Here is a 27,654-nt window from a genome sequence, read left to right on the forward strand (position 1 = left end):
CTGTGAAGAGGGAATGAAGATGAATGGGAAAGACATTAGATACTATGACTATGCGGCCAATGTCAATCAATGGGGGGGGATTCCCTGTAGAGCCCAATACCCAAGATGCTGTTCATTTTACAGTGATTTTATTTCTCGGCACATAGTTCCATGGATCCTCTGAACTGTCCAGCTCTGCTACATCAGATGGAAAGACAAGGACCAACGTGCTATCAACTACTGCCTAGGCCGGTGTTTCCCAACCCGGTAGATTTCCCTCTGTATTCTTGGGAAATAGGGAAATCTTAGGAATTGGTTACACACGGGCATGAGGAATGAGGGACAACCATGAGGAATGAGGGACAACCATGAGGAACGAGGGACAACCATGAGGAACGAGGGACAACCATGAGGAATGAGGGACAACCATGAGGAATGAGGGACAACCATGAGGAATGAGGGACAACCATGAGGAATGAGGGACAACCATGAGGAATGAGGGACAACCATGAGGAATGAGGGACAACCATGAGGAATGAGGGACAACCATGAGGAATGAGGGACAACCATGAGGAATGAAGAATGGCCTTTGGGTAACATCGCCCCTCTGATCCTGCAAAACAAGCGCCCGGCCCACAGAAGGGGCATTGTGGGACCAAATGTTAGAGGTGTAAGGCTAGGTTCAGACTACGGAATTTCTGCCGGAATTTTCGCTTTGAAATTTCCGGCAGAAATTCCGCTTACTATAATGCATAGTGTAGTGAATGGTTTTCCGTTCACAAATTCACACTTCGGAATTTGTGAAGCGGAAAATCCGGATGAAAAATCCGCTAGAAAATTTCCACCTGAAGAAAGGGGTTGCTCTTTCTTCAGGCGGAAATCCTAGCGGAACACATTGCAGTCTATAGGAAACTGCAGTGTCCGCGCGGTCCTAGCGCCAACTAATTCAGTCGCGCAGGCGGAACTCTGAATCTCCGGGCGGAAATTTTCTGCCCGGAGATTCCGTAGTCTGAACCTAGCCTAAGGGTCTTCTTACAGATGTAGGCCCGATCATACTGTAACCCATATATACTATTCTGTTTACACATAGTTAAAGGGGTACTCCAGCCCTAAGACACCTTATCCCCTATCCAAAGGATAAAGGATAAGATGTCTGACTGCGGGGGTCCCGCCACTGGGGACCCTGCAATCTCTCATGCAGCACCCACCTGTCTTAGCTGCACGCAGCGCTGGAGGCTCCATCACAAGTGGGAGGAGTTGTGACGCCATGATACTCCGGCCCCGTGGTCGTGAGGCTTCAGACACGGAGCCTCCAGTGCTGCGTGAGAGATTGCGGGGGTCCCCAGCGGCGGGACCCCCGCGATCAGACATCTTATCCCCTATACTTTGGATAGGGGATAAGATGTCTTAGGGCCGGAGTACCCCTTTTAAAGTGGTACTCCAGTGGAAAACAAACGTTTTCAAATCAACGGATGCCAGAAAGTTTATACAGATTTGTAAATTTCTTCTTTTTAAAAAAAATGTAACCCTTCCAGTACTTATCAGCTGCTGTATGCTCCACAGGAAGTTGTGTAGTTCTTTCCAGTCTGACCACAGTGCTCTCTGCTGACACCTCTGTCCATGTCAGGAACTGTCCAGAACAGGAGCAAATCCTCATAGCAAACCTATCCTGCTCTGGACAGTTCCTGACACGGACAGATGTGACAGCAGAGAGCACTGTGGTCAGACTGGAAAGAACTACACAACTTCCTGTGGAGCATACAGCAGCTGATAAGTACTGGAAGGATTACATTTTTTTTTAATTTAGAAGTAATTTACAAATCTGTATAACTTTCTGGCACCAGTTGATTAGAATTGTTTATTTTATTTTTTTTATTCACCGGAGTACTCCTTTAAGTAAAACACAGACCTGCAAAATATTATCGGGGACACAGGGAGCGGAATGTACAGTATTTTGCTTCACCAAGGGTTAAGCATCGGAAGGAGACAAATCAGGAAGTGACCTTAAAGGGGTATCCCGTCTTATAAAATGATGGAATATTGCTTGGATATGGGGTGGCTCCGACCTCTGGGTCTGATTTGTTGCCGCATCCCCTTCTACGTATTTTTTGCACAGTGGCGCACGGCAGCCGACCCAGATTTCTGATACCCGTAGTATCTTATACCAGACAGTCACAAAAGATTGTGTAGTGGGGCGCGTTCACACTACACAATTTCCAAGCAGAATGCCGCTCCAAAATTCTGGTGGTCTTCAATGGGATTCTGCTGCAACGGGAAAAACCGCAGAATTTCCGCCGTGGAAGAATGCTTTAGGCTAATCCACTCGGATACGCATTGCCATCAATGGTGAAAAAAAAAATGGTGTGTTAAAATTGGTCAGACCCTGAAGGGGTTAAATTGGCACTATCAGACTTTTTATACATTGAACATCTTGACATAACATTAACCTTTCTAATATAATTCATATTATAATGTTCTCTCCTTTTTATAGAAATCATGGCTTATATAAAAAAGACCACTAGGGGTCCCCATACCATCCAGAACATAATCCTGTCCGGCTGCAGCATCATCTTTGTCTCAGCTGAAGCACAGACCGGGACAAAGTCCAGGAAGTGAGGGCGGGACTAGAACTCCTCTGTGCTCACTCCTGTCCTATCAGACTGCAGCATGAAAACAGAGAGGAAGGGGTTACAGAGCAGCCTGCAGTGATTGGATGAAGAGACCCGGCACAGCACAGCAGACTCAGGGAGGAAGTGAATGCATGGTGAGTGAGGGCGGGCTCAGAAATCTGTGCCTTGGACACGCCCCTTCCTGAGTAGCGGATGTCAGAATGAGTGAGCAGCAGAACAGAGGGATTTGTGAGCCAAATACAGAAGCTAGACACATAAAAAAGACATGGAAAGAATCTGCATGAGCAAGTGAGGAACATATAGAAGCGTTATTGTGATATGACAGATTCCCTTGGACACTGTGCGCGAGTAGCCCCACAAGAAGAAGAATCCTTTAAAGGGGTACTCCACTGCCCCGGCGTTCTGAACATTTTGTTCCAAACGCTGGGTGCGGGCTGCGGGGGGTTGTGACATCACGGCCACACACCCTCAATGCAAGTCTAGGGGAGGGGGCGTGGCGGACGCCACGCCCCCTCCCATAGACTTGCATTGAGGGGGCGTGGCCGTGACATCACAACCCCCGCAGCCCCCACAAAATTTTCCAAATGCTGGGGCAGCGGAGTACCCCTTTAAGGGAACCACGGTGAACTACAATGACGGCAGAGAGGTCGTTCTCCGATGCCGGAGCGGTCGCTACATCCGCAGATGCTTGTGCACGTCTCGCGCAGATCATTACGATGCTGATCTCTCCCGCGCTGTGACTATTGGCGGCCGAGAGAGAAATCGGATAAATGATTCTCTAAACTGTTCTGACAAGCGAGAGACTGGAGGCCGCGCAGTCACGTTTCAGGCCGCCGCTTCCCTCTCAGTATTCATCACACTGAACACTCATTTCTTGGCTATTATAAGCAAGGTATCAAATATTCATAACAGGAAAGTATTGCTGTACCCATAATTCACTGCTTCTCCATCACATATTAAGAAATTCCCCGGCCTAGCGATATGCTGCCCTGATCCACGAATACAGAGTGCACCTCCTATTCCACTAGGAGTATTCATATTACGTCTATAGCAAGTCAGTCCAAGGTAAGAACGGTATACGACTAGTCATGGGCACGCTACATGTGCTGCACTGCGGGTTTCTCCAAGCTGTGGTCAGCAGGGGTTTTTTCTCTCCTGAAGCTTCCATTGACTTTAAAGGTGTACTTCACTGCTAGACATCTTATCCCCTATCCAAAAAAGGGGGTCTTGCTCCTGGGCACCCCCAACCCCCCCGCATTCTAAACAAACACCGGGTTCCTGCAGCAGTGGTTGTGAGGTCACGGCCACGCCCCCTTGTGACATCACACCTCGCCCCCTCCATTCCTGTCAATTTTTTTGCACAGTGTAGTTTTCTGGTTTTAATTTATAATTTATATTCCAGGAATTTTTTTTTATTTGACTATTCTACAGGGGCTGTAAAGTTAGTGTCGTCCATAATATAGTGTCTGCTGTACCTGTGTGTGACGGTTTTCTCACAATTCTTCTGTGATTATCGCCCCAATATTATTTTTATCAGCATACAAAATCACTCATGTCTCTGGATTTCCCAGGTTGCAGTGCGTCGAGACATGACATCACTAGTCAGGTGATTAGAGGGAGTCTGTCCTGCTTCAATAGGGTGGGCGACCGCTGGGTGGGAGAGAGAGATCATTTTGCAACAGCTGTAGGCACCCTGATTAGAAAACAATGGTCTATTGCAGTGAAGGGATCACAGGTGGGTTTAAATGGGTGGGGTGGCTGACGTGTGGGAGGGAGGAAAGTGACCTCATACTTACAAACTATGGAATTATGGGATGTGTAGTTTAGAGAAGGAAATTCAGCACGAAATACCCAGTTCTGGCAGGTACGTACTACTAAAATCTTTATGGTGGCAACAAAATACAGGAGCTGTCCCATTCAAATAACTTGGAGATGCCATTGGGCATTTTCTGTGACCTTTTAAGAGGAGGGGGAGGCTGAGCTGTGATATTAATCTATTGTCTTCTCTATCTACTGGTGTCACCTTTTATTACTTTTTTGTAAAAGAGGAAATGGGTGTGTGTGTATATATATATATATATATATATATATATATATATATGTGTGTGTGTGTGTGTGTATATATAATTTTTTTATTTTAATATGTATATGTGTGTGTATATGTATATATTTTTTTTTCTTTTTATAGTGCCCACAGGGCAATATAAATAGCAATCACTCTATCACTATGACTATTCAGTGCTAAGCAATGGCATAGCACTGATCAGCTATATCTGCAATCCACTTGTCCAGCCTGCCAGGTGGATACAGATGAATACAGACTATACAAGAGGATACCCCAAGAGCGGCATGGAGCAGGTGAGGCGACCTTTGGCTGCCATCTTTGCTTTGCAAAGATTAATCGGACCCCCTGCTGCAGCGTGATAGTGGGGGGTCCGATGATTCTTTTCAAAGCCCCGCACATACTTTCGATGCTGTGATCCTTATTGATCATGCCATCTAAAAGGGTTAACGGGCGGGCATCAGCGCGAGGTCCCGGAGGGCTCATAGCGGCTCCTGCGCTTGCGTTATAGATAGTTAACCCACCAGGGTGTAAATGTGCGTAAAAGTCTCGGGTCGAGAGGGTGTGTATTTATGCTCTGCGTCCTCTAAGGGTACGTTCACACGAGCGGACCCCCAGCGTGTATTACGTTGCGGATCCACCACTGAAGGACCGCTGTATGCTGCCTTTATAGGTTCCAGCTCAGAGCGGTAATACGCCGCTACAAGCAGACAAACTGAAGCGATGTGAGAGTCGCTGCGCATGCGCGGTGTACTCGCACACAACGTGGCCGCTTCCCCTGCTCTATGAGCTTGGCCGAGAGCTGCTGCGATGTGCGAGTATACTGCGCATGTGCACGGCAACTCTCACATCGCTGTGTGTCTGCTCGTAGCGGCGGATTGCTGCTCCGAGCAGGCACCTGTAAAGGCAGCATACAGTAGTCTTTCAGCAGCAGATCCACAGCGTAATACGCGCTGGGCATCCGCTCGTGTGAACGTACCCTAAGGCAGTGTTTTCCAAATGGTGTGCCTACAGCTGTTGCAAAACTACAACTCCCAGCATGCCCGGACAGCCGTTGGCTGTCCGGGAATGCTAGGAGTTGTAGTTTTGCAACAGCTGGAGGCACGCCGTTTGGAAGACAATGCTGTATAAGAACGTGCGGCGTCTCTATTCTTGAAGCTTCATCCGAGGAGAAGGGTTAAGTCTGGAGGAGCACAGCGCATTCTTGTGTACACTTGATCCCTCCGCACAGTCATCGGGATAATCGGTGTAATTACTGGCTGCCGAGGAGAAGGCAAGATGGAGGGGAGAGTAATTGCATAATGACAGGCAATCTATTAATGGATATTGATAAGTTTCCGTAAACATCTGCATCTTCTCTGCGGCTGGCGTATGAAAAGATGTGAAATAGTCAGGAGGAGCGACGGGCGGCACAAAAATCGGATTTAAAAGGGAACCGGTTATCGGAAAAAAACCTCAGCAACACACCCGACCGTGTTAATGTGTCATCAGGAAATTACCTATTGTTTAAACTATGTTTTATGTTAAACATATATAGGAATTTTTAGTAACATTGTTTCTCATTTTTCATTTTATTATCTATATATTATTTTAAAAAAAATTAAAAATCTTGTAATTTTCCAGTGTTCGGTCGGTCAAACCTCAGTAATACACCCGACTGTGTTAATGTGTCATCAGGAAATTACCTGTTGTTTAAACTATGTTTTATGTTAAACATATATAGGAATTTTTAGTAACATTGTTTCAAATTTTTCATTTTATTATCTATATATTATTTTTTTTTTCAAATTTAAAATCTTGTAATTTTCCAGTGTTCGGTGACTTCGGTCGGTCAAACCTCAGTAATGCACCCGACTGTGTTAATGTGTAATCAGGAAATTACCTGTTGTTTAAACTATGTTTTATGTTAAACATATATAGGAATTTTTAGTAACATTGTTTCTAATTTTTCATTTTATTATCTATATATTATTTAAAAAAATAAAATTAAAAAAATCTTGTAATTTTCCAGTGTTCGGTTGGGTAAACCTCAGTAATGCACCCGACCGTGTTAATGTGTCATCAGGAAATCACCTATTGTTTAAACTATGTTTTATGTTAAACATATATAGGAATTTTTAGTAACATTGTTTCTAATTTTTCATTTTATTATCTATATATTATTTAAAAAAATAAAATTAAAAAAATCTTGTAATTTTCCAGTGTTCGGTCGGGCAAACCTCAGTAATGCACCCGACCGTGTAAATGTGTCATCAGGAAATCACCTATTGTTTAAACTATGGTTCATGTTTAACATATATAGGAATTTTTAGTTACATTGTTTCTAATTTTTCATTTTATTATCTATATATTATAATTTAAAAAAATCTAAAAATCGTGTAATTTTCCAGTGTTCGGTCGGGCAAACCTCAGTAATGCACCCGACCGTGTTAATGTGTCATCAGGAAATTACCTATTGTTTAGAATATGTTTTATGTTAAACGTATTTAGGAATTTTTGGTAATATTGTTTCAAATTTTTCATTTTATTATCTATATATTATTTAAAAAAATCTTTTAGTCTTGCAGTGTTCGGTCGGGCCACTAGGCCTGAAACCAAGCTGACGCTTTCTGTCATAAGATGCAGACTGCTCATGCTTTCCTCCTCTTCTTCTCTTTTCTTCTATCCCTTTGTCATCCCTTTTCCTCCTTTTTTCAGCTTCTTTCCCCCTTGGCTCCTTTTCTTCTTTTTACTTAGTTTGTGAAGCACGTCCTTACATGCATTTCCATCTCCCCACTAGATGGAGCCATAACCACAGAATCTCTCTGTATGTTGTTCTTCACTGTTAGTTTGTCCTTTTTGTTATCTGGAAGGTACACTGGTTCATAGGTCCTCATTGGTATCTGCTCATTTTGCTATTTAAAGAGGTACTCCGCTGCTCAGCATTTGGAACGCTGGAGTCGGCGCCGGGTGCTTGTGACATCATAGCCCCGCCCCCTCATGATGTCACGCCCCGCACCTCAATGCAAGTCTATGGGAGGGGGCGTGACAGCCGTCACGCCCCCTCCCATAGACTTGCATTGAGGAGGCGGGGCATGATGTCATGAGGGGGCAGTGCTATGGCATAACAAGCTGCCTTCTCCAGCTTTCGGAACAGTTTGTTAAAGTACCCCTTTAACTCATGTGTAATGTTCTCTTTATTTTTGTCGCTAGTGTTTACTGGTTTATATGCTGTCGCTGCCTCCATATTGTCTGCCCCTGCTGATATTGAAGTTTGGCATCTTTAATTTAGTGGAATGTGAAGGGTCTTGTGTCACTTAAAAAGAGGCTGTTTGTCTTTACACAGATGCGTAGACTTAAAGGGGTACTCCAGTGGAAACATTTTTCTTTTTTTATAAATTGGTGCCAGAAAGTTAAACAGATTTGTAAATTACTTCTATTAAAAAAAATCTTAATCCTTCCAGTACTTATTAGCTGCTGAATGCAACAGAGGAAATTCTTCTCTTTTTGGAACACAGTGCTCTCTGCTGACATCTCTGTCCATTTTAACAACTGTCCAGAGTAGGAGAAAATCCCCATAGCAAACATATGCTGCTCTGGACAGTTCCTAAAATGGACAGAGATGTCAGCAGAGAGCACTGTGCTCATGATGTCAGCAGAGAGCACTGTGTTCCAAAAAGAAAATAATTTCCTCTGTAGTATTCAGCAGCTAATAAGTACTTGAAAGATTAAGATTTTTTAATAGAAGTAATTTACAAATCTGTTTAACTTTCTGGAGCCAGTTAATTTAAAAAAAAGTTTTCCACCGGAGTACCCCTTTAACCCCCAGATAATTGCTCTGCAGGAGACCCACATGACTCCAGACAGGGTCCACTTACTGTCTAGGCCCTGGGTGCAATGGTCACAACATACCTGGCGTAGCTCAACACTGGCGTAGCGCCGGGCGGCAACCACTGCCTCCGAGACACCAAGCCCACAGGGGGAATGACCCAGTGGCCCGGTAGCCCCACTGCTGCCCAACCAAGCCCCTGGCTCCGGGTCACAACACCCCACAGACAAAGCATCACAGTAACAATGGCCGCCACAGAGCACCACACCAGTGTGACCACCTACCATGTGCTCCCTGCCAGAGGGCTGGAGAATGTTAGGAGGAAACACTTATGGAGTCTCCTGCTGATTAATAACGCCTCGGCGGAGTGGAGTGGAGTGGAGTGGAGTGGAGCGCTGGCCATGGAAGAAGGGAGAGACTACAAATAGAGGAACATGGCCGCACATCCACCATTTGTATTTCGATCTGTCATTCCCCCTGTGGGCTTGGTGTCTCGGAGGCAGTGGTCACCGCCCGGCGTTACGCCAATGTTGGGTTAGGGACCCACTCTAAATAGGTGGCCTTGACGTGGCGAGTGGGCTTGTACTTTTTGATCAAAATGTATAATAACAACCTGTTAGTTTTTGAAATTATGCTGAGAAGCGAATAGATCAACATACAAATGGTGGATGTGCGGCCGTGTTTCTCTATTTGTGTTGTACATTAAATACTATATTGGCCATAAACTACACACGCACGCTCACGTTGGAGTACTGTGCATACATATTAGATGCTATATTTTTATAGAAGTTTTATTTTTCAGACTGTGCAAGTCTGTTTATATTTTAACCCAGTTTTATTTTTTTCCAGCCAGGGTGCCTCCAGCTGTTGCAAAACTACAACTCCCAGCATGCTGGGAGTTGTAGTTTTGCAACAGCTGGAGGCACCCTGGTTGGGAAACCCTGTTAAAAATTTAAAACTGCACAAAAAAAGAAATAGTAATAAATCCCCCCTCCCCCCAGGAATACGTGGCCGCCTATTGAAGCTGCCGCATACAATGCCTAGTAGCCCATGTGCCCATTCCTGACTGGATCTCAGAGAACATATTATTAATTCGGCAGAAAATTGCTGTAATACCGAAATGCACAATAAGTGCGTCCTCTATTGTAGTGTAATAGCGTCCGGGCCGGCGGGAGAGACAGGAGCGCTGAAAGACAATCCCATAATAATTACCGTACAGAGAGGAGCTGTAATCCTGAGAGTTGGCTACACACATGACGGGCGGTCACCGCTTCAGTCATCGGGACACCGCCAATCCCCCCCCCCAACGGCTGGCGACCAATGAGCGTTAATGATATCGACATTTGTGCTTTTATCAATTCATCCCGGAGCGCCCTCTCTGATGAGGTGAGCAGCTATGGGAACTACAGCACTGTCCCATCTCTCCCTGTGTCACAGTCATTAATGTCCCCTCATTTCTCCCTGTGTCACAGTCATTAGTGTCCCCTCATCTCTCCCTGTGTCACAGTCATTAGTGTCCCCTCATTTCTCCCTGTGTCACAGTCATTAGTGTCCCCTCATCTCTCCCTGTGTCACAGTCAATAGTGTCCCCTCATTTCTCCCTGTGTCACAGTCATTAGTGTCCCCTCATTTCTCCCTGTGTCACAGTCAATAGTGTCCCCTCACCTCTCCCTGTGTCACAGTCATTAGTGTCCCCTCATCTCTCCCTGTGTCACAGTCAATAGTGTCCCCTCATTTCTCCCTGTGTCACAGTCATTAGTGTCCCCTCATTTCTCCCTGTGTCACAGTCAATAGTGTCCCCTTATTTCTCCCTATGTCACAGTCAATAGTGTCCCCTCACCTCTCCCTGTGTCACAGTCATTAGTGTCCCCTCATCTCTCCCTGTGTCACAGTCATTAGTGTCCCCTCATTTCTCCGTGTCACAGTCATTAGTGTCCCCTCATCTCTCTCTCTGTCACAGTCATTAGTGTCCCCTCATCTCTCCCTGTGTCACAGTCATTAGTGTCCCCTCATCTCTCCCTGTGTCACAGTCATTAATGTCCCCTCATTTCTCCCTGTGTCACAGTCATTAGTGTCCCCTCATCTCTCCCTGTGTCACAGTCATTAGTGTCCCCTCATTTCTCCCTGTGTCACAGTCATTAGTGTCCCCTCATCTCTCCCTGTGTCACAGTCAATAGTGTCCCCTCATTTCTCCCTGTGTCACAGTCATTAGTGTCCCCTCATTTCTCCCTGTGTCACAGTCAATAGTGTCCCCTTATTTCTCCCTATGTCACAGTCATTAGTGTCCCCTCACCTCTCCCTGTGTCAGTCATTAGTGTCCCCTCATCTCTCCCTGTGTCACAGTCAATAGTGTCCCCTCATTTCTCCCTGTGTCACAGTCATTAGTGTCCCCTCATTTCTCCCTGTGTCACAGTCAATAGTGTCCCCTTATTTCTCCCTATGTCACAGTCAATAGTGTCCCCTCACCTCTCCCTGTGTCACAGTCATTAGTGTCCCCTCATCTCTCCCTGTGTCACAGTCATTAGTGTCCCCTCATTTCTCCCTGTGTCACAGTCATTAGTGTCCCCTCATTTCTCCCTGTGTCACAGTCATTAGTGTCCCCTCATTTCTCCCTGTGTCACAGTCATTAGTGTCCCCTCATCTCTCCTGTGTCAGTCATTAGTGTCCCCTCATCTCTCCCTGTGTCAGTCATTAGTGTCCCCTCATCTCTCCGTGTCACAGTCATTATTGTCCCCTCATCTCTCCCTGTGTCACAGTCAATAGTGTCCCCTCATCTATCTCTGTGTCAGTCATTAGTGTCCCCTCATCTCTACCCTGTGTCAATATCATTTGTGTCCTCCTCATGTGTCACAATCATTATTGTCCCCTCATCTCACCTCATGTGTCACGATCATTAGTGCCCCCAAATCTCCCTTCATGTGTCAGGATCATTAGTGCCCCCCTCCCTTAATGTCACAATCATTAGTGCCCCCCACATCTTCCCTCATGTATCACGATCATTAGCTTCCCCTAATTTCTCCCTGTGTCACAGTCATTACTGTCCCCTAATCTCTCCCTGTGTCACAGTCATTAGTGTTCCCTAATCTCTCCCTGTGTCACAGTCATTAGTGTTCTCTAATCTCTCCCTGTGTCACAGTCATTGGTGTTCCCTCACCTCTCCTGTGTCACAGTCATTAGTGTCCTCTCATCTCTCCCTGTGTCACAGTCATTAGTGTTCCCTAATCTCTCCGTGTCACAGTCATTAGTGTCCCCTCATCTCTCTCCCTGTGTCACAGTCATTAGTGTTCCCTAATCTCTCCCTGTGCCACAGTCATTAGCATCCCCTAATCTCTCCCTGTGTCACAGTCATTAGTGTCCCCTAATCTCTCCCTGTGTCACAGTCATTAGTGTTCCCTAATCTCTCCCCGTGTCACAGTCATTAGTGTTCCCTCATCTCTCCCTGTGTCACAGTCATTAGTGTCCCCTAATCTCTCCCTGTGTCACAGTCATTAGTGTCCCCTAATCTCTCCCTGTGTCACAGTCATTAGTGTTCCCTAATCTCTCCCTGTGTCACAGTCATTAGTGTTCCCTAATCTCTCCCTGTGTCACAGTCATTAGTGTTCCCTAATCTCTCCCTGTGTCACAGTCATTAGTGTCCCCTAATCTCTCCCTGTGTCACAGTCATCAGTGTTCCCTAATCTCTCCCTGTGTCACAGTCATTAGTGTTCCCTAATCTCTCCCTGTGTCACAGTCATTAGTGTCCCCTCATCTCTCCCTGTGTCACAGTCATTAGTGTCCCCTCATCTCTCCCTGTGTCACAGTCATTAGTGTTCCCTAATCTCTACCCTGTGTCAATATCATGTGTCCCCTCGTGTCACATTCATTATTGTCCCCCTCATATGCCTTCATGTGTCACGATCATTAGTGCCCCCCTCATAAACCTCATGTGTCTCCTCATTCCTGGATAACCCCCTTTAAAAAGAAAGAAAAAATGAAAAATCTAGGCACAAAAACGAAATTCTTAGTCACCATGGCGACCTGGTATTTGTCAAGCACTGCCTCAACACGTTAAATCTGTGTACAGGGACCGGGGTGGAGAGAGTTAAGGGGAGGGGGCGCTTACTAAATCGTCTTCTCCTGTCTGCCAAGACAACTTTCTTAAGAAAATCTCTTTCCTATCTCTTATTTCCTGTAACCTGAGGGTGTCAACATCTTATCCACAGAATAAAGTCAGAACCGCTGCCATCTGTCTACAGAGCCCTGAGTCACTAGTCAGCTCTGTGACCTTCAGAGTGAGCTGCAGGGGACGGACGCCTTACTCTCGGATCAGCCATCTCAGCTACATTGAGGATTTGGGGTAAAATCTTCTCAAAACATTGTAGCTCGCAAGACATGAACAGAGCAAAGAATAGTTAAAGAAGCGAGCCTGGAGGACTGGTCTAGCGGTCCCAGGTGGATTCTCCCAGCCCTGACAGCCTTAAAGGGGCACTCTGGTAAAAAAAAAAACATTTAAATCAACTGGTGCCAGAAAGTTAAACAGGTTTGTAAATTACTTCTATTTAAAAATCTTAAACCTTCCAGTACTTATCAGCTGCTGTACGCTCCACAGGAAGTTGTGTAGTTATTTCCAGTCTGACCACAGTGCTCTCTGCTGCCGCCTCTGTTCATGTCAGGTACTGTCCAGAGCAGGAGAGGTTTGCTATGGGGGATTTGTTTCTGCTCTGGACAGTTCCTAAAATGGACAGAGGTGTCAGCAGAGAGCACACTGTGGTCAGACTGGAAATAACTACACAACTTCCTGTGGAGGATACAGCATCTGATAAGTACTGGAAGGGTTAAGATTTTTTAAATAGAAGTAATTTACAAATCTGTTTAACTTAAATTTCTGGTACCAGATGATTAAAAAAAAAAAAAATAAAAAAAAAAAAAAAATGTTTTCCAGCAGAGTACCCCTTTAATTGATCCAAATAGGGAGAGATCTATCAATAGAGGCTGGTGGGGTAGGAAATAGCTCGAACGGAGAGGTAAAAAGACGTTTTTCCTAGGGGCGCACAACGCTACGGTAGGCGAACTCCGTGCATCTACGGCACCGGGTCCTGGCTGCCACGCAACGACACCACTTCATGCGCAAAAAGGTGTTGAGCCCAACACGTCCAGGTATGTGGGCAATCTACCAAGTGAAAACGGTCATTGTGTTGCCCTTGGTAACGGCCCAAGGATAGCGCCACCACGGTCAGCTTTTTCTTTTCATATATAACTTACCTCCAACTAGACACTAGAGAGTAAGCTTCCATCCTTCTAAAGCGGGGCTACTTAAAGGGGTACTCCACTGGCCAGCATTCGGAAGTAAATGTTCCGAACACTGTTTTCGAGTTGTGGGGGGTCGGCCACGCCCCTTGTGATGTCATGGTCGCGCCCCCTCAATGCAAGTCAGTGGGAGGGGGCGTGACGCAGTCACGCCCCCTCCCACTGACTTGCATTGAGGGCGCGTGACCATGACATCACAAGGGGCGTGGCCGACCCCCACAGTGCAAAAACAGCTTTCGGAACATTTACTTCTGAATGCAGGCCAGTGGAGTACCCCTTTAACATATTTTTATATATTTTTTACCCAATGGAGCTTGCACGACCTATTAGACTCCTGAAGCCTTTTGTTGCCCTTTAGTCTAACGAAACGCAATACTATCCTTTAGTCTTCAGAAGGACACGGGCTGAGGTAGAATGGCTGCCCGCACTCTCAATCTTCAGAAACTGAAGGATGATCATGTCAGAAAATGGCGCCAATTACAAGTAAGAACATAGGATTGTGTATATATATATATATATATATATATATATATATATCTTTTCTTGAGAAAAAAAATTACCGTATATACTCGAGTATAAGCCCAATTTTTCAGCACGATTTTTCGTGCTGAAAACGCCCCCCTCGGCTTATACTCGAGTGAACTCTCCGCCTGTCAATCCCTTCTCAGTGGTCTTCAACCTGCGGACCTCCAGATGTTGCAAAACTACAACTCCCAGCATGCCCGGACAGCCATCAGCTGTCCGGGCATGCTGGGAGTTGTAGTATTGCAACATCTGGAGGTCTGCAGGTTGAAGACCACTGCGGCCTTCGTCATCATCCAGACCCCCCTTTAGTTTTCTACTCACCTCCCCTTGGTGGGAAGGAAGGGTGAGCTGGTCCGGGCCATCTATGCCGCAGGGACCGTCCGGTGGGGAGGGTCAGTCGTTCCGGGCTGTCCATCTTCACCGGGAAGCCCTCTTCTCCGCTCCGGGCCGGCCCCGGACTAGTGACGTTGCCTTGACGACAACACACAGGGACGTCCGTCCCTGCGCATGAACGTCCCTGTGAGTCGTCGTCAAGGCAACGTCACTAGTCCGGGGCCGGCCCGGAGCGGAGAAGAGGGCCTCCCGGTGAAGATGGACAGCCCGGAATGACTAACCCTCCCTACCGGATAGTCCCTGCAGCATAGATGGCCCGGACCAGCTCACCCTTCCTTCCCACCGAGGGGAGGTAAGTAGAAAACTAAAGGGGGGGGGGGGGGGAGGTCTGGATGATGACGAAGGCAGCAGTGGTCTTCAACCAGCGGATCTCCAGATGTTTCAAAACTACAACTCCCAGCATGCCCGGACAGATGATGGCTGTCCGGGCATGCTGGGAGTTGTAGTTTTGAAACATCTGGAGGTCCGCTGGTTGAAGACCACTGATGAAAAGATTGACAGGAGGTGATGAGGACATGAGGGGGATGATGTTTTTACCACCCTAGGCTTATAGTCGAGTCAATAACTTTTCCTGGGTTTTTGGCGTGAAATTAGGGGCCTCGGCTTATATTTGGGTCGGCTTATACTCGAGTATATACGGTACACAAAATATAAAACAGAGATTGTAGATGCGCAGGACACATAATGGAGCTTCACTGCCTTAGATTGTGTGAAACGAGAATCAATTCGGTAGGGAAAACTGGAAGGAAGAGCGGAGCACAGAAGATGTATTCAGCCTTTTGTGTCTGACTCTCAGCGAGCGGCCGCCCTTTGTACAAGGCGTCTTACCTGTTTTTTGCACTTGAATGATTTTGCTGTACACGGCATCCGACGTCTCGATCAGCGTCCGGCTGGCCTGTATGAACTGAAAAGAACAGACAGCGACAGTCAGACGTAGCGCTCCGGCACAATCGCACAATGTGGCAAAATTTATCAAGTTCAGAACCTTTTTTTTTTTTTTTGTTTGGAAAAGATACAGAAATTCCTTCTTTTGCACTTTTCTTAGTTGTCACCAACATGAAAATAATTCCGTTGTAGAAGAGTCCTATTGTTTTCAATTGGAATCTGCTGCGCCGCGCACGCGTGCGGAATTTCCGCGGCAAAAAAATCTGCTGCTGAAATTCAGATTCCAGCCTCTGCTGAAAGTATTGACTTGTCCATTCTTTGGGTGGAATCCATTCGGAAATGCATTGCCATTTCCGAGCGGTCCTAGTGCCTGCATATTCAATGCCCAATGTTTCCTGGCTGCATCTTCTGCAAAAATTCTGCCATGTGAACTTGGCTTTAGTGTGAACACGTCCATGTCTGGGCCTTGATTGGAGATAATACAAGTAGAGATGAGCGAACTTACAGTAAAATCGATTTGTCACGAACTTCTCGGCTCGGCAGTTGATGACTTATCCTGCATAAATTAGTTCAGCTTTCGGTGCTCCGGTGGGCTGGAAAAGGTGGATACAGTCCTAGGAAAGACTCTCCTAGGACTGTATCCACCTTTTCCAGCCCACGGGAGCACTGGAAAGCTGAACTAATTTATGCAGGAAAAGTCAGCAACCGCCGAGCCGAGAAGTTCGTGACGAATCGAATTTACTGTAAGTTCGCTCATCTCTAAATACAAGCTCACATAAACCCCAAAAAAAAGAGCAGTCGCCCCCCCCCCCCCCCATGGACCGGACCCCATAAGCAGAAGCTCGTTCAACTTTTTCCTGTGCCCCAGCCGTTCTGAATATCCGGGTCAGAAGGCTTGGAGCAGTGGCCGCGGTGTCACAGCCACGCCCCCTCGTGATGTCATGCCACGTCCCTCTCCATTGATGTTTATGGGAGGGGGCGTGACGACAGTCACGCCCCCTCCCATAGACATCAATGGAGGGGGCGTGACAAGGCGTGACATCATGAGGAACTGCAGCCACTGCTTCACGCCTTTTGAACGCCTTTCCACTGGAAAACATTTTTTTTTATAAATAAACTGGTGCCAGAAAGTTAAACAGATTTGTAAATGACTTCTATTTAAAAATCTTAATCCTTCCAGTACTTATCAGCTGCTGTATGCTTCACAGGAAGTTCTTTTTCTTTTTGAATTTCCTTTCCAGTCTGACCACAGTGCTCTCTACTGACACCTCTGTTCATGTCAGGAACTGTCCAGAGTAGGAGAAAATCCCCATAGCCAACCTCTCCTGCTCCGGACAGTTCCTGACATGGACAGAGGTGTCAGCAGAGAGCACTGTGGTCAGACTGGAAAGGAAATTCAAAAAGAAAAGAACTTCCTGTGGAGCATACAGCAGCTGATAAGTACTGGAAGGATTAAGATTTTTAAATAGAAGTCATTTACAAATCTGTTTAACTTTCTGGCACCAGTTGATTTAAAAAAAAAAAAAAAGAAGAAGAAGAATGTTTTCCAGCGGAGTACCCCTTTAATGGTCTGTACATTGTTGTGCACACAAACGGCAGTACCGCAAAATGGAAAATATGGTTCGTTCGCTGTGGGATACAAAAGAATCCAGAGCCATCCGCGGCTCTAATAATAATGTGCGGCCATGGAACATTTGGTGCACAAACTGTGCCGTTCCCAAACCCACACGTATTGTGGAGCTCTGACCGCTCCATCTCTGATCGCAACAAAAAGGTACAAGACTAGATGTGAATCCCACGCAGTCGGCCTTCTACAGCCTCTTATATATTGTATACATGACAATGGTGACAATACGGACCCCCCTCTGCTCCACGCACTGTGGGGGCAGGGCGCTCTGTCTGCTGACTCAGCTCACGTATACTGTAGGTATCAGTCAGGTGACTATGACCTTCACTATAGGACATCGATGAAAGAGCATAAGGAACCAATGTTATAGGGTGTCACCTGAAGACATCTGGAGTCTGGGATGTGCAAAACTACACGTGACTACATTCAGGGTCTTACTTTGAAGATGAATTGGTCAGGACACCTCAAAACCCAAATATTAATCCCCGAGGCAGCTAGGCCACCTAGTGGCAGAGATGAGCGAAACAAGAGGCGCACCCAAGGGCCGCAGCAGCATAGAAGACATCTGTCAGTCACTAGAGGCCGGGAGAGTCACTAACTTTGGGACACGCTGATGCACAACCAGTCAGTCCGAAAGAAGAGATGCTCCCGGCCTCTAGTGGCTGGGGGAAAGAGCTCTCCGTGGCCAAAAAAGATCTGCAGTCACTAAAATGGATGATCAGATCGCCCGCAGCGCTGCCGCGGAGATCCGATCATCCAGAACGGCAGACGGAGGTCCCCTCACCTGCCTCCGCTGCCTTCCCGGCGTCTTCTGCTCTGGTCTGAGATCGAGCAGACGATGACGATAACACTGATCAGTGCTATGTCCTATACATAGCACTGAACAGTATTAGCAATCGAGTGATTGCTATAAATAGTCCCCTATGGGGACTATTAAAGGGGTACTCCGCCCCTAGACATCTTATCCCCTATCCAAAGGATAGGGGATAAGATGTCAGATTGCCGCAGTCCCGCTGCTGGGGACCCCGGGGATCGGTGCTGCGGCACCCCGCTATCATTACAGCACAGAGTGAGTTTGCTCTGTGCGTAATGACGGGCGATACAGGGGACGGAGCCGCGTGACGTCATGGCTCCGCCCCTCGAGACATCACGCCCCGTCCCCTTAATGCAAGTCTATGGCAGGGGGCGTGACGACTGCCGCGCCCCCTCCCATAGACTTGTATTGAAAGGGGTGGAGGGGCGGAGCCGTGACGTAACGATGCTCCGGCCCCTGTATTGCGCGTCATTACGTGCAGAGCGAACTCACTCTGTGCAGTAATGATGGCGGGGTGCCGCAGCTGTGATTCCCGGTACTCCCCAGCAGCGGCACCGCGGCGATCTGACATCTTATCCCCTATCCTTTGGATAGGGGATAAGATGTCTAGGGGTGGAGTACCCCTTTAAAGTGTAAAAATAAAAGTAAAAACATTTTTTTTTTTAAGTGAAAAAACCCCTCCCCCAATAAAAATGTAAATTGTCCCATTTTCCCTATTTCACCCTCAAAGTGTAAAAAAAAAAAATTAATAATAATAATTTTATAAGAATATTTGGTATCGCCGCGTGTGTAAATATCCGAACAATTGATAAAAAATGTATTACAAGTTTTATATATGCAAATATCGTATCAATAAAAAGTACAGATCACGGCGCAAAAAGTGAGGCCTCATACCGCCGCTTATACGGAAAAATGAAAAAGTTATAGGTCTTCAAAATAGGGGGATTTTAAACGTACTAATTTGGTTAAAAAGTTTGAGATTTTTTTTTAAGCGCAACAGTAATAGAAAAGTATATAATCATGGGGATCAATTTAATCGTATTGACCCAAAGAATAAAGAACACGTCATTTTTACCGTAAATTGTACGGCGTGAAAACGAAACCTTCCAAAATTGTGGTTTTCTTTTTAATTTCCCCACACAAATAGTATTTTTTTGGTTGCGCCGTACATTTTATGGTAAAGTGAGTGATGGCATTACAACGGGCAACTGGTCACGCAAAAAACAAGTCCTCATACTAGTCCTTAAGGCCAAAATGGGCTGAGTCCTTAAGGGGATTAATAATCCTCTAGTTTTGCGCCCATTACTTGTACACTTACCGCCTCGTATGAGGTGAGAACTTTTTTTAGGAGATCTGGCACAGGGCCTTGAGCCTCCAGGAGCGGATATTGGGAGCGAAGGTTGAGGGTCACAGTGAGCGGACTATCGCTGTTGAGGAGCCATGCTGACAGGGTGAGTATACACTGTTTCATGTTGGCCGCCGGGGTCAGGCCGCAAAGCTCTTTGAAAGACACCAACGCGTTCTGCATCAAAAGGAGGCGAAACTGAAGTTATTTATTTCCTACTAACAAGAAACAAGAAGAAAAACATCATTAAAGGGGTACTCCGCCCCTAGACATCTTATCCCCTATCCAAAGGATTCGGCAATCTCCTTGCAGCACCCGACATTCTAAACAGTCTAGAACTCTAAGTTCCTGTGGCAGCAGAAGTTACATCATGCCACGCCCCCTTGTGACGTTGCCCCACGACCCCTCCATTTATGTCTATGGTAGGGGGCATGCAGAGGAATAGGAAAAAGCTGCGTTGGCGCTCCCAAGGAAGTAACCCGAAGTCGTGGGTATTGGTATAAAGTAAAGAATTTATTTTTTGCAGCATAAAGAAATCAAAGAAAATAAATAAATAAATAAAGCAAGACGCGTTTCGGGAGTCACAGCTCCCTTTTTCAATTGCAGGTGGAGGCTGTATGGTAAGGTAACAGGTATAAGGGTTTAAATACGTATGACAATGGCGCCAAAACCAGGTGAGCTGGTGACGTCATGTGGGATGGATGCCGGGGCCAGGTGTGGAATGGGCAATAAAGACCTACATTTTCAAACATTTTCAATAAAGGAGCATGAAAAACCACGTAAAACATGAAAAAATACATAGGTATAGTCTTTTACAGGAGTATTTAGGTGTTTAAACTGAACCGGGAGAAATGTCAATAGTGGCGACCAATCACTGAGCTGCCGGTGTCCGTGGGACCAGTCAGGAGGCAGTAGGAGGAGGCTGTCATCGCTGTGCAGGGTTGCCGCGGTGGGTTCCGCCGATGCCTCTAGGAATCATCCGAAGAGGATATACACGTCTCAACCTTGATTGGCCGCTGCCCGGACCTGCCCAGCAGCGATTGGCTGGCACCTTTGAACGATATTTTACTGCCACCAGAGGCAAAGACTTGCAACCCGAACTCATACGTCCCCCCCCCCCCCCCCCCTCTGATTGGCTCACTCGACATCACGGACAGCCAATCAGAATTCAGCCCACTATCCCCATATCCATGTTTGGATGACAGCCCCACACAGACTTTTCTCCTATGATAGCGTAACTGTACACAGCTATGTACGGCACGTTCCTGACTGGTCACCCCCATACCATCCCACAGCGTGCGACCAATCAGCTTCAAGAGGTCCGTCTCCATTCAGAACCCACCGCGGCAACCCTGCACAGCGATGACAGCCTCCTCCTACTGCCTCCTGACTGGTCCCACGGACACCGGCAGCTCTCTGATTGGTCGCCACTGTGGACATTTCTCGCGGTTCAGTTTAAACACCTAAATACTCCTGTAAAAGACTATACCTATGTATTTTTTCATGTTTTACGTTGTTTTTCATGCTCCTTTATTGAAAATGTTTGAAAATGTAGGTCTTTATTGCCCGTTCCACACCTGGCCTCTGGATCCATCCCACATGACGTCACCAGCTCACCTGGTTTTGGCACCATTTTCATACGTATTTAAACCCTTATACCTGTTACCTTACCATACAGCCACCACCTGCAATTGAAAAAGGGAGCTGTGACTCCCGAAAACGCGTTTTGCTTTATTTATTTATTTTCTTTGATTTCTTTATGCTGTAAAAAAAAAAATCTTTACTTTATACCAATACCCACGACTTCGTGTTACTTCCTTGGGAGCGCCACCGCAGCTTTTTCCTATTCCTCTGCATTCTCCATACGGACCCACCCTGGGCTCCATCCACACGATGCAGGCCTGCATACCAAGCTACCATCACCGGCAAGGGATACGCTACCCCCCACCCGGGTACCTAACTACACTGGCTAAAGACCTGCACCGCACCGGGTGCCACCTCCGCTTTTTTCCATTACATTGCGCTATGGTAGGGGGCATGACGGCCCTCACACCCCCTCCCATAGACATAAAGGGAGGGGGCATAGTGTGATGTCATAAGAGGGCATATCCCAGCAGCCGAATCCCCACAATCAGACATCTTACCCACTATCCTTTGGATAGGGAATAAGATGTTTAGCAATGGAGTACCCCTTTAACTAATCAAGATTAGGGATTTTTTCAGAAGAGAAGTTAGTAAAACCCGAAATTTGTACAATGTTGATTTTTAGCAGCATACAAAATGAGTGTTGTCTAAGCTTTTCCCAGGTTGCAGTGCGACCCGAGACATTACATCATTAGTCAGGTGTTAAAAGGGAGCCTGTCTGTGCTTCAACTGGTAGAGTGACCGCTGGGTGGGAGGGAGATCATTCTCCACAGGGCTGCAGGGAATTGTAGTTTTAAGCATAGCACAGCATGCAAGACAGCTCAGGTGTGCTGCAATGGGTGGGGAGACGGAAGGAAGAAAAGTGACCTTACTCTAACAAGTGATTCTGGGTCTTGTAGTTGGAGGGAGGGAACTTCAACAGGAAATAGCCAGTTCACAAAAAGAAAGCAGCAACATTATGGTCGACTCACAACTCCATTTATACCAAAGACAAGCGTGGATCCTTCCTAAGCATGTCCATTACTGTCTAGCAGGCAAGTACTAAAATGACCTTTTGGTGGATAACCCCTTTAAAGGCACTCTAAACGGGGGCATTGTGTAAGACATAGAGCAGTTGGAACATCTAAATCATCATTGTGATCAGTAATTACAGCCAAAACCAGAAGCACCTCAGAGTGCCATACCCTACGAATAACCTGGCGGCAGCAGAAGAGGTTACCTTGGGACAGGCTTGGGTTTCACTCAAGTTGTAATTACAGAAGAGTATTTCAGAAATTCTGTATTAGACTCATAGAGAGCACAGCCAGATTTTAATACCCATTCGGCTTATGTTTAATTAAAAGGTTGGAGCCGGAGAAAGGAAAGAAAGTAACACAAGGAGAATAAGAGAGTATAGCGGGGAAAACATGTTTGCAGATATAAGTCCATTGTGATGTACAAAGAACAACCAAGGCCTCATTCAGCTCATGAAAGACGTGATAATGGCTCAAAAAAAGAAATAAAATGAACATGTACGCAGGTTACCTGGACGTTCTCCCGAAGATCAGTAGCCTCCCGCAGAGCTTGAGTGGCCATCCTGAATACTTCATCTATGGCTTTGATGCCGGTCGTCTTAGTTGAAGTGTATTCCCGCACCTTTTTTCCCTTGCGCACAGACAGTCCCCTTTTGTGAGCCTTCCCGCCACCTCGCCGGTTGGTAATGGCGATGTGTACAAACAAGGTCGTGTTCTGGAGAAACTCCCCAGTCAGGGACTGTAATGGCACATGTCTAAAGCCAGTCTGCAGACACTCAAAGGGGATCGTATATTGGGCTATGAACTCATCCCCGATATAGTCATCATCGAGAACCACAAACCTTAGGATCGCCAGCTCTGGAAGATTTATGTGAAATTCAAAGCTCTCGTCGAAGATGGGATTGTCTCCGTTTTGGGTTACGGTCTTCGTTCGGTGTTCTGCACAGTCAGCTGGTATTCCGTGTATCTCTACATACACGTATGGTTCCACCACATCTCCTTTTGCCCCTGACCCTTTAGGTTTCGGGAGGTTCTGACCGCTTATTATTTTGAGGTGGAGGAGTTGCGCCGAGACGCCAGGTAAGGAATCCTTAGCATTCGCACTGAAATACGAGACTTCCTCCCTCATTATTGATGGGCGCAGGACGTAGCCACAGTTTCCATTCTGGCGGAACCACCCAGTGTTGAGGTCCATCATGAGTCCTGGGGTTTGGTAGTTCATGGCCACAATTTGACAACCACATTTCCAGAAATCTTGAGGGTTCATATTGCTAGAATCTATTCTCATTGAGCTTGGGTAGACCCTCGAAAGGAACTTTTTGTTGTACTTCACAAATTCTTCGGGGTACTCATTGGCAAATCGACTGGCAGTCACTTCAGTGAAAGAGCACACTTGCCAGTATTTTTGGCTCCTTTTGGATGTTTCAAAGTCCTTAAACCGTACAGACTGGCACAAGCTTACTAGATCTGAAAGTTCTTTGCAAAGGCGCAGCTTTCGGAGGCCAGTTCCATTGACATGTTCTCTGCCATCATGCGCCAATCTTCTGGCTATCTCCATCCCTTCATCTTCATCAGTTACATCTCCTTCGGAGTCATAGTTATCTGGGGGCAGCTTTTTACCCTTTATTAAGATCTTTCCTTTAAGTTGTTCTGGGGATGGCAAGTAGTTTTCATCCATACTAGGTGGCTCTTTATAAACTTTGTCCCCAAGAACCTTCTTCAAGCACTGTGCCATGATCCGTTGTTGTCGAACTGAGCAATGGAGCACCAAGCAAAGAATCAGGGGGTAGTCTGATGCTTCAAATGCATACTTGTCTATGACACTTATGACACTACGAAAAGCCACCTGTGATACCACAGACAGTCCAAGGTATATAAGAGGCTCATTATCGGGGCCATCCCAGACAACAAGTTCAATGCTGCGGCAACCCATTTTAAGGGCATGTATATACCCACTAATGTCTAGAGTTCCCCAGTAGTGGTCTTCCATCTGACACGCACTATGAGCAGAATTTATGTAGTAATGGGATAAGGGTCTGGTCATGTCTTGACAAACCTCTTTATGGTGGGGATCAAAGATATTACAGTCTGGAGAAAGGAGATAGTGAGTGAAGCCATCAATTGTAAGGTAACCCTTTTCACGTCCTTCTTTGGAAGGTTCATATTTATTGATGATTTCGAGAGACGTGTTCTCGTTGACCTCTTCCATGCCTTGTTCCACCTCCATGAAGATCATGAGATCTTTTAAGTCCAAATACTCTTTATTGCTAGAAAATTGCACTAGTAAAAAGAAGACCTCCGGCCTGGTACACAGTTCACAGTATGCTTCCACAAACCCATCACAAGTAATGTTACCCCCATATTTTTCACTGACTTTCTGCAGTTCCTTAAACTTTAGTTCCACCGTTGAGGTCTTCATACCTGGGTTAAGCCCCTTGATGAGCTGAATCGCTCGAGACAAAGGAATCTGTCCTCCCTTCTCTATATCTGCTATCTCGAAAAGAGAAGAGATCCACAGAGTCCTCAGACTGGTTTGATTGGCTCCTAGGACATCCGGGGTGTGCTTTCCATAAGAAACCAAATACCTGAGCCCCATCACCCACGTATTGACCACCTCAGCGGTGCTGGCAACAAGATCTAAAGATTCATAGTTCTCCCCGTAAATTATAGAAAAGGCACATTCTTCGGGAAACTGGTCGGACAGCCCGTTGCTTCGCAAAACTGGAGTCTTCTTTCCTACTCGGACCTCACGGATCGTCTTGATCTCCAGTTTGGCTTTCTCCGAATCTTTTTTGGAAGGCTCCCATCGCAGGAAACGCATATCGGGATCTAACAGGAAAAAGCGATTGTACATCCTGGAGTTGGAGCGCACTTTCTTCATTTCGCACCCTTCCATCATGAAGGAGATGCAGGCGGCGGTGCTGTTGATTTTGCGGTTGTTGGGCATTGTGCTGAATGAAACCGTCTTCTTCTGCTTCTGACGGGATCCATCCTGGGAAAAAAAAGAACAAGAGGTAGTATTAGAGGTAACGTATCGTAAAGAAATCTAAACAATACCTAATTTTCTATTAGGCCTCGTTCACATTGCCGCTGGACTCCGCTATTCGGAGTTCCGTCAGCAATTCTGTCGGAACGATGGGAGTTTATCGGAGAAAATATTAGTGCTTGCACTATTTTTTTTCTCTGATAAACTACCGGATCCCCGACGGACCCCATATAAAGGGGTACTCCGCCCCTAGATATCTTATCCCCTATCCAAAGTGGGTCAGACATCTTATGCCCTATCCTTAGGGGAGAAGATGTCTAGGGGAGGAGTACCCCTTTAAGTGAATGAAGTCTGTCGGGACTTGGCAGTGTCTGTTGTATTCAGATCCGTTTTAGGGTTCTGCTGAGAAAAAAAGAAAAGAAAAAGAAGAGCCGAACGGACCCAGAACGGGACGGAAGACAACGTCAATGTGAACCTAGTCTTACACATTTTTGAAAGAAAACGGTAAGTGATTTTTTTCTTATTTTTTTAAGTCACATTAAGCCCCCAAGGTCTGTAGAGTTCACTTCTCAGGAGACATTTCAGTATCATCACAGTATCAATACAATGTAAGGTAGCGTCTCTATTATAGGATCAATGCACGGACAAGAGGTGATGCAGCAGGTAGGTCGGCGCTGCTGGGACTTGTAGTTTTAGAACAGCTGAAGAGACTCACGTTGGTGAACACTATATTAGATATTAATACAGTAGTCAGACTACTCGGATGTTCACAAGCATCAAGTATTCATGAGCTTACAAGTCTATCTGCCCAGGTTACATATATATAAGCCATGACGGGAATATAAATGAAGCCATAATAAGAACTTGCAATAGATTTTATAACTTTATATATGAAGATAGAAGATTTTACATTAGAGCTTGTTCACACTACCGGCATAAAAAAAACAAAAAACTGAATGGTTCAGAGTGCAACGGCAGTGTGAACCAATCCTTATCTGGATTAATTTCTAATTGAAATCAATGCTGGGCTTCACTAGAAGGGTTGTCTTCAGATACACTATACCTTTAAAATAATGAAAACTACCACAATAGGACATAGCTTTATATTAAAGCTGGGGACCCCCGCGATCTCCCTGCTGCATCCGGCGTTCGTTTAGAGCGTCGGGTGCAGCGCCAGAGGCTCGTGCCATCACGGCCGCTCTCACTCAATGCAAGTCTACGGGAGGGGGCATGACGGCCGTTATGCCCCCTTACATATACTTACATTGTGGTGACATGGCCGTGACGTCACAAGTGGGAGTGGCCGTGACAACACGAGCCTCCGTCCCGCATCGCCAGTCATCCGGCACGGAGCGAAGTTTGCTCTGTGCACTGGATGTCTGGGGTGCCACAGCCAAGATTGCGGGGTCCCCTTTGTGGCAGGACCCCCGCGATCAGACATCCAAAGGATAGGGGATAAGTTGTCTAAGGGCGGAATACCCCTTTAAGTATACATCAGACCAGGAATGAGATGGAGAGCCAGCAGGAGACTAGGAATGAGATGTGATCCAGGATGGGGACTTATGGGTGAATAAAACTTTCTATCATGCTACCTGGTGGTTGAGCGCTCGTTTATCCCGTCCACACCCTGGAGGTTTATCTATAGGATGGGGACTAGGAATAAGATGGAAAGCCATAGAAGGGACCAGGAAAGAGATGGGCACATGCAGGGGAAATTAGATGAGAGGCATGTGGGGGACCAGAAATGAGATAAGAAGCCAAGACAGGGACTTTAAAATTAGATGGAAAGCCATGTAGCAGACCAGAAATTAGTTGAGGAGCCATGCTGTAGACTAAGAATGAGATGGGGAGCCAAACAAGGAACTAGGAATGAGATAAGGAGCCATGCTGGGGACCAGAAAGAAGATGGGTGCCAGCAGGCGACTGGAAATTAGATAGAGGATAGAGCTCAGAAATTAGATGGAGTGCCATTCTGGGGCCATGGAATAAGATGGGGAGACATGCTGGGGATCAGGAGTGAGATGGGTCCCAACAGGCGACTAGGAGTGAGATGGGAGAGAAGGGATGGGTACCAGAAGTGAGATGGGGAGCCATCAAGGGGACTAGAAATGAGATGGGGAGCCATGAAGGGGACCAGAAATGAAATGGGGAGTCATGAAGGGGACCAGAAATGAGATGGGGAGCCATGAAGGGGACCAGAAATGAGATGGGGAGCCATGAAGGAGACCAGAAATCAGATGTGGAGTCATGAAGGGGACCAGAAATGAAATGGGGGAGTCATGAAGGAGACCAGAAATGAGATGGGGGAGTCATGAAGGGACCAGAAATGAGATGTGGAGTCATGAAGGGGACCAGAAATGAAATGGGGAGTCATGAAGGGGACCAGAAATGAGATGTGGAGCCATGAAGGGGACCAGAAATGAGATGGGGGAGTCATGAAGGGGACCAGAAATGAGATGGGGGAGTCATGAAGGGGACCAGAAATTAGATGGGGGAGTCATGAAGGGACCAGAAATGAGATGGGGGAGTCATGAAGGGGACCAGAAATGAGATGGGGGAGTCATGAAGGGACCAGAAATGAGATGGGGGAGTCATGAAGGGACCAGAAATGAGATGGGGGATTCATGAAGGGACCAGAAATGAGATGGGGGAGTCAT

At 46.4% G+C, this 27,654-nt stretch overlaps 1 protein-coding gene across 1 annotated transcript in view; it reads right to left on the reverse strand.

The window, feature by feature from the left end:
• LOC130296498 (inactive phospholipase C-like protein 2) overlaps positions 1-27,654 on the reverse strand; it is a 109,044-nt gene that overhangs the window by 10,662 nt on the left and 70,728 nt on the right. The window contains exons 2-4 of the mRNA XM_056548081.1: positions 22,523-25,003; positions 19,328-19,531; positions 15,512-15,587 (exon numbers count right to left, since the gene is read on the reverse strand). Of these exons, the coding sequence (XP_056404056.1) occupies positions 15,512-15,587; positions 19,328-19,531; positions 22,523-25,003 (2,761 nt within the window). The remainder of the gene's footprint in view (positions 1-15,511; positions 15,588-19,327; positions 19,532-22,522; positions 25,004-27,654) is intronic.

Source organism: Hyla sarda, chromosome 12 (genome assembly GCF_029499605.1).
Source record: "Hyla sarda isolate aHylSar1 chromosome 12, aHylSar1.hap1, whole genome shotgun sequence".
Lineage (NCBI taxonomy): Eukaryota > Metazoa > Chordata > Amphibia > Anura > Hylidae > Hyla > Hyla sarda.